This window comes from Porites lutea, chromosome 9 (assembly GCF_958299795.1).
Source record: "Porites lutea chromosome 9, jaPorLute2.1, whole genome shotgun sequence".
In the NCBI taxonomy this organism is placed as follows: Eukaryota; Metazoa; Cnidaria; class Anthozoa; order Scleractinia; family Poritidae; genus Porites; species Porites lutea.
Genome location: NC_133209.1, coordinates 30,759,074 through 30,770,653, shown reverse-complemented (window position 1 = coordinate 30,770,653; position 11,580 = coordinate 30,759,074). Strand labels below are relative to the sequence as shown.

The following is an 11,580-nucleotide window of genomic DNA, read 5'->3' as shown; positions in this document are numbered from 1 at the left end:
TGTTCCCCTCCTTACAGGGTAGCTACATCCCAGCAACAACCTCTACCAACAATGACTTCAACACCAACTGAACTACATAAAGCTGCACATGACAGAACAGCCTGCAGAAAAGGGTTCTCCGCCTGGCCCTGCCACTTATAATAACAAAAAATTAATACCTCTCCATGATAATGGTCTGTAATGGGCATACAAAGAATGCTTCTAGTGTGGTAACCAGTTTTCAGGTCAATTTCCTGATTAAATCTCGGATCCTGATAAAAGACAAAATATAGGATTTTTATCAATAGTTAATGTCATTAATACAGGAGTAGGGGTGATGTAGTGGTCAAAGTACTCTTATCCCGCCAACATGGTCCAGGGTCCCATCTCAGCGCTAACAACGTGATGCCATTAAATGCATAATTTTTTTGTGCTTGCTGCTGGTTTTATGACTCCCTGCAGGAATTGTTTACTCTAAGAGGACTTCTCCCAGTACTCTGGTTTTACCCTCTCCTAAGCAAAAACAACACTTCCAAATTCCAATTTCATCTGTAATGCATGAACATCCATTTTGTAAAAATAAATCAATGTGCTTTAACCACTCTATATACCCTTAATTGTTTCTTTTGTCCTCATCAGGATAATGATGCTCCTAGTGCTAGACCCTTGAAGACAGGTACACAGCAATGTCGTGCAAAATAACAATAATTATCAAACTTTGGAAAGCTGGTCTGATTTTTTCAGTTCTGTCTTGCTGAAATATGGGTTAATATTTTCCCTATCATGGAGTAAACGTGCTAAATGATTATCCGTGCAAAAATACACCAGCAAACTTTTTGGCAATAAAATTACTATTGGTTCCTTGTTAAACAAAACCATAAACAAGAAGTTTACATTTACTAATATTACTATTAACATGTAACATTGAGTATCCAACTGAATCTCTAGCAAGCGCGGTAAAGACAGAAACAGAAACGTCATCCATTTTGCATAATAATCATTTAAAAGGATAAAAACAGATTAACTACAATGACTATGTTCTTGTCAAAGAATAAGAAGATTAAAGCTTAAGAAGGATCATTCCACCCAAAACCCTGAGAATGATGCTTAATAACAGGTAACTATTGACTGGAATGTGAGAAATTTACAGCTGTTTTGCATCAGACTAAAATAGCTCCTTGTGGAGATATTTATGGAACACCCCCTCCTGTGTCCTTTAAAAGAGCTGTGTCATGAATAATTTATCAAAATTTCAACAGTGGCAACTGCCATCAAATTGTGAGAAACATATAAATGAACGCTCACAACATTACAAGAAGGTATAAAGAACACAGCAAGTAAAAAAGAAGGCACAGATGGACTAACTTGAACAAGGTTAACACGGATTGAAATTGTGTTTTTTGAAAACTTGTAAGGTTTCAGTTTTTCAAAGTTTATTTTATTGCTTGTAATGTTTGATAGAATGCTTTGGACACATATTGGGTTCACCGGAAGCTTTGATTGTGTCATGTGCAAGTAATTTAATCACTTTAGTTACATGTAACTTCCAATGCAAATAAGGACCTGTAATTGGCAAAATAAACAAAATGAACTAGACAACCATGACACAGCCTCTTTAATTGTTCATCCATCTAATACTGGCCTTGTATGCATGACGAATCAACCAGACAGGAAAATTAGCAGGTATATAGTGAAACCAAATGAAGAAATTGCAAACTGTAGGGTATAGATGCAGCCACAAGCAGCTAATTAAAACCACTGTCACAAAAAACTGTCAAACGGAGAGGATATCAAGATCATGCTGACATTATTGATTAAAATGATACAATATAACTAAAGTCCAAGTTACCTATATTCAAATGCAAATTTAAAGCAAAGTGCTAAATGCAGACATTGCATGACTTCAATAAAATAGCAGATCAGTTTAGCATAAATGCATTGATATTCTTCTTGAATATTAATTTTTTTTCTATTTTTACCAATCGCATATACTCACTAACAACTTACCCAACAAAATTAGGCCATTCAGTCGTAAAATATGCTAATGTAAGTACATGCAAATTTTCATTAGAGTTTCATTCACCACAGGAAGCAATAATTTTTAGTGGTCACTCAACTGTAAGCTTATTTAGAATTAACAGCTGAGACAGCACTCTTGAGTGAATGGATCATAGACACACAAGACGTTATCTGATTGAGTTCATACTGTAAAATTTTACCAGGAATAAAGAGATTAATCTGCTTTAAGAGCCATAGCTTAATCATGAAAGCATTAAAATATTATGTTTAGAACTTTGACCACTTACACCAACTCTTGATTGTTATTAAAATAACCACTACAGTGTGTGTATTCATCTGTCATGGAATTATGATAAACATTTTATCACTCCTGAATGGTATCTCTTAGAGCCTCAATTATAAGTACATCTGTTATGTTCATCTTCAACTCAAAATGCTTTTGCTCATCCAAGGTCCAACAATGCAACTGAACCACAATAGAAGCCACAAATGTATTTGATTATAAAACCAGTTGCTTTGTCTAAAACAGATAATTCCAACCTAAACAATAAACAGTTGGTGGAATTTGCCCTTGCCTCCTGTAGCCCGTTCTGACTTGACCTTAATGATCAACAGTTCACAAAAATACACAGTCACCATAGCTTACAAGGTTTTTCACAAACTGAGTGACATGAGAAAAAAGTCTTTTCAATAAAAGTGAAAATGAAGACTTAGAAGCAAGCAGTCAAGAGATCTACATCAAAAGTGACTACATGCTGAGACAAATGATTAACTACTTAATATTATTGTCAGTGCCTTAAAAGTATCGGTAATGAATTGTCACTTCATTAATGGTAATAATATTTGTATTTAATCCACCAAATGGTCAAAGTACTCTGGAGTAACAGGAGCTATGACCAATGAACCAGAATGTTGAAGGGACTTTAGGATAGTTTACTGAAATACACTACACCTCATCAGAAATAAAAGTCTACTTACTTTTTACAGTTACATTGTCTAAATCAGAAAACACGCATTTATAACCTAAACACATAAACAGAAGTTCATGAATGATGACTATACACACCATTCTCTCAGATCATTTAGGTTTACTACTACGCACTGAGACCTTCAGGTACTTAAATACACTCAGACAGCTACCATTTGTCACATATTTTGGATAAACATGAACAAGGCCCTCTTAGTGGGAGGGAGTACGTCTACATGTACCTAGCATACAATGCAAATCTCAAAACCCGTCATTTTGCGCATTTAAGGAGGAAGCCATGTTGCTGTCAGTATTTTACGATAGTTTTTGCACTTTTCTTTGTTGCTGTCAACCGATCTTGCTAAGACATAGAGCAGAGAAAGATAAGGTGCCATACTGAAACTCTAGTTCTAGTGACTTTGCTGGACAGAAAAAACAGCAGACATTTCACCACATCACAACTGGTTTCCATCCAAAATTACATCGGAGGAAGAAGCGCAGAAATCCCATACTGATGATGTGTCACTACCCAGATCTGGGTAGTGCATCTCACTGGTCTTGCTTCAAGGGAAATTTGCTTCCTTCAACCAAGCACAAGCACTACCTAATTATGGTTAGTGACATGTCATCAGTATTGTCAGGAATTGCCGCAGTCATTCCTCAGACATCATTTTGCAGGGAAACCAGTGATGGCTTCGCGAAATGTCAGCTGTTTTCTCAGGCTAGTGACTTTGCCTGCTGATGCAAACATTTCCTCATAATTAATAATAAAAATCTGCATTGACCAATGAGGCAAATAGCTCTAGAAAACAAAAGTGTTAGCCCACAGACACTCTTTTCAGGCAACTTGCTTATCAGACTTATTTGAAACACTGGCTGGGGCTTCACTAGGAATTCTAGAAGCAGGAGAAAGGTGTACTTTTACAGGAGAATATTTTGAAAAAGGCTCGACGTCTGAAGTCATAGGATACCAAATGTTAGCAGGAGAATTTAGGAGAATTCTCCAAAAAATATCTCCGGTGCTTAATGCACACCCTGAATACCAGTCCGGATTATACCGGTACATTAGCCAAGGACCCCCGTGACGTCTTGAAACTATAATTCACTAGGAACATGGCAGCCTTTTTCAAATATTCATACACACACAAGAAAATCGCTTCGTTTCCAGTCTCTCAAGCATTCATCCGAGATGTCAAGTGTTCAAGTCTCCCCAAAATAATATCGAACAAGCATGCATGCCTGTAATCTTACATATAACAAAACTGTATATTTTCCTGTCCTATAAAGAATAGTATGCAGCCCTGAACTCTCCAGCAAAGTTTGGACAAATTTATTTTTTAAAAAAAAATCATTACTAACACAACTCATGTAAACAAGCCTGTAGGTTACTGTATGAGCAAACTCTGCACAAAAAATTCTAAAAACAGTGCAATGAACAAAACATTATTATTGCCTTTCCATTTTATCAATGTTCAGTTTTTTGCCATTAACAATATTTTCAAAATGTGCTTCAATTACAATAAAAGTGAAAACAATCTAATACACAAAGATTGTACCGAATTGACTTGACAACACTTTCACATATACAAATGAGTAACAAATAAAGAAAGTAGGTATTTCTTTTCTTAGCTGATAATAGAAAATGGCCATTCTTTTATGATACCTATATATAACAGTCCTTTTTTGGATGTAACAAGAAAAATTCAGGATATATAATAATAGAATGTTAAAAAACCTCAAATATATGGAGTATAATTAAAAGGATGCCTTATCTTTTGTATACGTGTTACTTAATGTGTAAAAGAATGTGATGAATTAGTTTGAATTGATGACATTATTCGTACATGTGAGTCTCTGTGGCCCACGCTAAAGTAACTGGTCAAGATAAAATTAAAAACTTCCAAACAACTTTAATCTGAAACATCTGTAACCAATCCACATGAGAAATCATTATGGTAAAAACAAGTTTATAATTTGTGTTCAAATTGTTTGGAGATGTTTTGGTCATCTAGAAATGAACAGAAAGATTTATATTCTATAATCATAACGAACATATCCGAAACCAGTGATATAATTTGTAGTTGAACAAATTTGTATATTAAAACTACATCCGTAATCTACAGATCTCCTCTTCATCTAACAATTTCCATATTTTATCTGAAACTACATCCAAGGTTTTTTGAGACTGTTGTTGACAACAAAATTTTATAATTTTTAAAGGCCCAAAATGATGCATACTTTTGTAAAGAAAATTTAAAATAACACAGAGCTTTCTTTGTATCAAAAGTTGTATAATTTTGTTAAAAGAAATTCTACAATGCTTTTAACTGAAGGGAAAACATTGAAAACATTTTTATCATAATGAATATAAATGAATGCCGGCAATCTTTCTGGCCTATATTACTTTATGATTTACATTTTAAAATCTGCAATAATACCGCTGAAGAGGGGAAATCGCGTTCTTTGTGGCTAAAAAAAAATTAAATCTAAGACTTTCTCACGGATTTCTTGCCGAATAAAATGTAAATAATGAGGTCCACATTCGTGTCCGGCCTATGATAAATTTTAGTTTAATTAAGAAGAAAGCTTTCAGCTAGAAGATATAACTGTTTACATAAGCCCTTATTTTTTCATGCCACTTTTTGTTCTGGTATTATATTACGTGTATACAGTGAAAAACGTAAAAGGCCGACTTTTTAACATTACAAAGACTACAGTCACTTCCTTTAGACAAAATTACTATTTTCGATTTTACCTGAAGTTAATATTCTGAAATGAAGGAAAACAGAATTTCACCTAAAAGAATATTACCTTCAGTAATTAATATGTCATTCAAGGAAAAAATCTAAAGTGGTACTATAACTATGAGAAAGGATTATTCGAAATCGCTTAATCACCTCGCGTGACATATAGTCTGTTTTTACAATAATATATATCTCGCATCCTTTTTCAGTCAGAATATTGTATGAAATGAAAAAAGTCCTTCAAATGTGACTTATTCGCGCCACTTCGCATTCAGGCAACAAAAAAACTTGACACAATCGAGTGACACCGAACAGGAATTATTTCCGACCTGACTACATGCAGACGACACCCCGTGGAACAAACACATAGACTTGCTAACTTTCCAGAGTTACTCCCATCAAAAATCACTTGATCGTGGAACATTTAATTTATCTTATCCACCAGGAAGAATACACCTTTAAAAAGGCTACCTTTGCTAAAGAATTAACTTGTTCCAGAAAATTTAATACAAAATGCATTTATTGATATAATTTTTTTAGCTGAACAGGTTTGTGACCATGATTGTTATGACATGGATCACGGCCGGCTTAAAATCTAGTGGTATCGCCCTTCTGCCTGAGAAGAGATTGTGAATAAATCTTTTATTTTCTCACGATGTATTGAGGTTACTATCCCTCACTGAGTTCACTGAACTGTCCAACGCCAATCGCAGTGAAATGTAAACAAAGAGGTAAATATGTCCTCGCAGAGGGGTATGGCAATTACAACTACAATGTTTTGACGAAAAAGCTCCCGATTTCCCGTTTAAAAAGCGTTGTTATTTCGCTGTTGATGAATAAAATCGCGTTAACAAACCGATCTTGATTGTAAGGTAAAACGTAGTAATCGATCTTTAAAACCGGCGAGTGTATAGACAGAAATTTCGATTCTAACCCGAATGAGGGACAGTCGATGAAAGTACACGGTAGCTGATTCAATTCGTTTCCAAGGAGTCTCTCGCAAATTTGACGCTTAAGGGAAATTAAACGAATTTTTTGCAAAGATTTAAAAGTATCTACAGAGAACTGTCAATTCGTTTACCGTGTTAAATCCACCAAGGAGTCTAAGCTCTCGAGTGCAACACGAACCATTAATCGATTAACAAAAATTTCGAGGGGACAGCTATAGGCGCCAAACATTTTAGTTTATGAACTATAAAATGCTCGGCTGTCTTGAAAATACCTTGAGCCCCTTTAGCGCACATATGAAATGGATAAATAAGAGAAATAAAAATAGTGAATACAGTATTAATTCTGCTACCCAACTTGCAAATTCGTCAAAGCTAATGAAGACAGAAACTAACAGGTACGGGACCACTGAAAATGATAAACTCGCAGTGTGAGGATTGAATGACGAGTTCACAGCTGACTTGACTTAGCTTACCTCGTACGCGTTTGCAATGTTCACGACCTCTCCTGTTGCAGCTGTATATCCAACAATTCCTGTTCCAAAAGGAATTCGAATTTCTTCCAAACCCTGCATGTCCTCTAGTTTTGACTCGGCGTTCACGTCGAACACCTTTGACACGAGATATCGAGGTCCATCTTTCGGGCCTTGGAGAAGAAACAGCGAGCATCGGTCACCATTGACAAGAATACTGACATTTTGTAGAATTTTGTGACAAAGACTCGTTGAGTCCAAATCGTTGGAAATATCCTTAACGAGTTCCATTAGCAACTCTTTTTCGTCGAGTTGTAAAAGCTCCACACGAGATTTGCGATTTCGAGGGGAAGGCCGTGTTCTATGCGGTTCATTTGGCGTAAGGAAAGTCGCTTGCCCATCCACTACATTAACTAAGGGTTTTAAAATTCCTCTTCCTTCGAATTCAGACGCAGATATTTTCCGTACAGGCGTAGAAGAACCCGAAGGCGGCGGTGTTCCAGTGGGTGTAGGACTCCTTACAGAACGCGATTGAAGCCAAGAGTCGATTAGAGTCCTGCTTGCTTTGCGCGTGAAATACGAGTGAACGAAATCCGGGTGTTCATCGAGCCACGCTTCTATATTTTGCTCGACGTTGTTTCCTTCGAGTTTGATAGTCAAAGGCTCCGTTTTCTCGTTCTTCGTACAACAATTCGCCATCTTCCTAGCGAGTTGTTGTGATACATTCGAGCGATCGATGTTCTCGATCGAGTTGATCCCTCGATCTGCAACAACAAGGGAAGAAACTGACAACCAGTTGTTTAAGTTGATTGACAGTTAATTGCAGCAGCGCTTCTTTGATTGGTTGAGCCGATAGGAGGCTTTCCAACACATCGCCTCGAGTTGTTTCTTGCAAAATAGCAAAATTATACCAGACAGATTTTTCTTTTGTTGAAGAACAAAATTAGACATCCCTTTTTACTGAAAAAGTCATCTCACGAAAATTGCCGAAACGAAAGCCGGGAGGCATATCACCTAGAGTGTTTCTCTTTTTTTGTTTGTTTGATAGCTTCCAGGTTGTTGTTGTTTTTTGTTTGTTTGTTTGTTTGTTAGACTTGTCCGGTTTTTCGTGGGTCGGCGTGAATACTTTTTGCTGTTGTTTTGCATGTTGTTGTTCAATGCCAGCCTTGAATAGAAGGAATCGTACCTCGAAAGCGATTCATAACAACAAAGTAGACCAGCCTCTCGGAGAAAAAAAAAATGGTCAGACGGCTAGTGCAATATCATAAAAAAAAAATTGTCTATAGAACAGCGATTTCTTTTTCAAAACATAGCTCTTCTCAATTTTTTAGTTTTTCTTCGTCAGCAACCAGTACCTCAGAAAACGCAGATGACAGCTGAATTATATCTTCGCTATCATTTTGTTCGAGGCTTAGTCCAAAACCGAAAGAAAAGTTTTCCTTTTCCATTATTAAAATAGTCAAACCTGTCAGTAAACGACTACGCATCGCTAATCGCTTTCAATTATTCAGTGTTCTCATCAGTGACTTCAGTATACATAAGGCCGATGATATGAGAGTGATCATTTCAGAGAGTGATACTCAATAAAAGCCCATTTGATAGCTTTTGATTAGCCGTTCAGTGTCTTCAGTTGCTTTGTGTCATCATGCAATTATATCCGAAGGCGCACAGGTGTCCTGCACCCAACTCTAGGCCAAGGCTGACAAAAATTTCCCAAAACAATTTGTCTTATTATATATTCATCTGTCAAAACAAAGAAACACGATCAATTTCGTTAAGGAAGGGATAAAAAAGGAAAAAGCAGCTTCGTTTACACAAACGTATTAACATTCTCATTTTAAAGTTGAGGTTTATATAAAGGCATCAGTCAAAACAAAACTGCTATACAACATGAAACTGAACTGAATAAATACATCTGGTTTGCAAAGATGGGTGACTACTTTGTTATAGAACAGTTCTCCGAGAAAGCAAGCTACTTGTAGCTTCCACTTTAATTGATTGCCTGAAGTCTTATTTTCAGGCTCCTGTTTCAGTTTAAGACTGTTTAATTCCCATACATGTTTATGATGCAATTTCGATTAAATTGACACGGTTTACAATTCACCAGCAAAAAGGTACACTGACAAAGACTGGCGCCAACTAATTTGAGCGCATCGTTAAAGTCAAAACATTGTTATAAAAGTTACAAAACGAGATACAGTGTCTGTTACGACGATATAAGAATTGCTATTTAAGTCCGCCGGTTAACATAAATACGTTAATTATAAAATAGTCGAAGTAAAAATGTTATGGTTCGCGCAGGGGTCTCGCGTGATTTTTTGAATACTTTCAGTCAAAGTCACACAAGTCGACTGGTTCGTAAAAATTAGTATCTTTAAGGAAACGTTTTTGTCTGCCAAAGGGAGATTGCCGGATTTATTTATTTATTTATTTATTTATTTACTGTATTGTTTTATTAAAAAGAGAGCTTGAATTTCGTCCAAACCGTGCAGTGACTCCGTATTTTCTTTTTCGCTGTGGCTATATAGCCGGTATTAACCGGTCAAGGTTTTGGAAACACTAAATAACCGGCAGTCCGGTATTTTCAATAAATTTGACTTATAAGAATCCCAACCAACCCAAACTACCATATTTCAGAAACGTCAAGCGATCTTGAAATGCTTTATAGATCTCAAGAATAGCCTTGGTTTACAAAACTATGTTTTGTGACACATAACTTTTTTCAGGTCGAATGCCGGTCAAGGTTTTTAAAACACTAAATGACCGGCAGTCCTATATTCTCAGTAAATTTGACAAATCAAAAAAACCCAGCTAATCTAAACTATAATATGTCGATTAAGAAAAGTCAAGCGATCCTGAAACGCTTTATCGGATCTCAAGTTTAGCGTTTGGTTTACGCTGGGCTCAGAAAACGAAACCACGTTTTGGGACACTTAGAAGTTTTTTCAGGGCTTCCTCTTTCCTCTTTCCTCTTTCCTCTTTCCTCTTTCCTCTTTCCTCTTTCCCCTTTCCTATTGAAAATCTTGACCGGCAGTCGACCTGAAAAAAGTTGTAAGTGTCACAAAACATGATTTCGTTTTCTGAGCCCTGAGCGTTGAACCAAACGCTAAACTTGAGACCTATAAAGTGTTTCAGAATCGTTTGACTTTTCTTAATCAACATATGATAGTTTAAATTAGCTGTTTTTTTCGATTTGCAAAATTTACGGAAAAGACAAGACTGCTGGTTAGTTAGGGTTTTGAAAACCTTGATTGGTTACCGGCCATTTTAAATTATAGCCACAGCTTTTTTTTTTTCAAACTCAAGCGATGAAGAAACAAGTAACCTGAAAGTACTCCAAGTACAAAGTGATCCATAGCTGATGACAGTTTTAAATTTGTTCACAGACTTAAAATTATTCGGCACTAGAGCATGAAACTAGAAAACTGAGTTCCTTTTTTTCCAGACTCACAGTCAACCCAAGTCAAGCGTACCCCCCAAGATTACATTAATGAATTATTCGAAAGTTGAATCCGTTAATAGTTGTAGTTTTCAGATTCATGTCTGCATTCTTGCATGCGCAATGAGCTGTAAATATTCACACTCGATTCAGTTACGAAATTTCTACCGGCTAAGTGTCCCTGAATTTGACGTAAATGTCTCCTATGAATTTTAACCCATTTAAAGATTTTCAATCTGACCAAATACAGAGAAGTTCTTGAAAAATATTCACTGCTCAGTACGCATGCAGGAATGCCGATTTGAATTTAACGTTAGTTTAAACCGGAACGACTAACGGGTTCATTTTTAAAATAATCAATTCATTAATAGAATCTTAGGGGGTACGCTTGACCTGCCTCGACTGTAAGGTTTTTGAGAGACTTTTTAAAATCCTTGAAATAAACAGCAAAGCTGGGGTCAAAAAGTCGCCAGCTTTCGTGCTCATTGCTTACCCCTACACACGTTAAGCAATAGAAAATTGCAAAATAAGAACCCGCTTACCTTAGCCGTGCGAGCAGTGGTTTCTGCCGGACGCTACGCTACGTCCGGCCTGGAGAAACCACTGCTCGCAAGGTACGTTTACCTTAGTCAGATGTTAATACTTTGACTAGACGCGTTTTGTAGTTTTTACCTCACGCTGAAGATCTAAGTGAACATGCGAATTATTGGATTATATTACAAACCGATTGAAGGAGTAATTATTATAATCCCCAATCTCGCAAAATCCTGATTGATAGGCATTCTGAATATTTCATCACCCTTGACACTTACAAAAATTGTTTTATTGCACCTGTGGGACAGACTGGTGAGATGGACATTAAATTTTTCTTTAAATGATCCATATATTTTCGTTTTCTTCAATTTCTTCAGGCAACCACTGAAGGTTGATTGGTCTTGATTCCTCGACTCAACAGTAGAAAACCAGTACAAGCACAGAAAAAAAACCGTGAGTAAAAACCTCGGTTTTTAAG

At 36.4% G+C, this 11,580-nt stretch overlaps 1 protein-coding gene across 3 annotated transcripts in view; it reads right to left on the bottom strand.

Annotated features, from left to right (window-relative positions):
* The window catches only part of LOC140947286 (dual 3',5'-cyclic-AMP and -GMP phosphodiesterase 11-like), a 30,644-nt gene extending 19,419 nt beyond the window's left edge, over positions 1-11,225 (bottom strand). Inside the window, exons 1-3 of one of the 3 annotated variants that reach the window (XM_073396344.1) lie at positions 11,193-11,211; positions 7,133-7,893; positions 159-251 (exon numbers count right to left, since the gene is read on the bottom strand). In XM_073396344.1, the coding sequence (XP_073252445.1) occupies positions 159-251; positions 7,133-7,828 (789 nt within the window). In that variant the 5' untranslated portion in view covers positions 7,829-7,893; positions 11,193-11,211. Of the gene's footprint in view, positions 1-158; positions 252-7,132; positions 7,894-11,192 lie in introns of those variants that run through there. The other 2 variants (XM_073396346.1, XM_073396345.1) reach the window with 2 other exon arrangements.
* Positions 11,226-11,580: the final 355 nt, after the last annotated feature.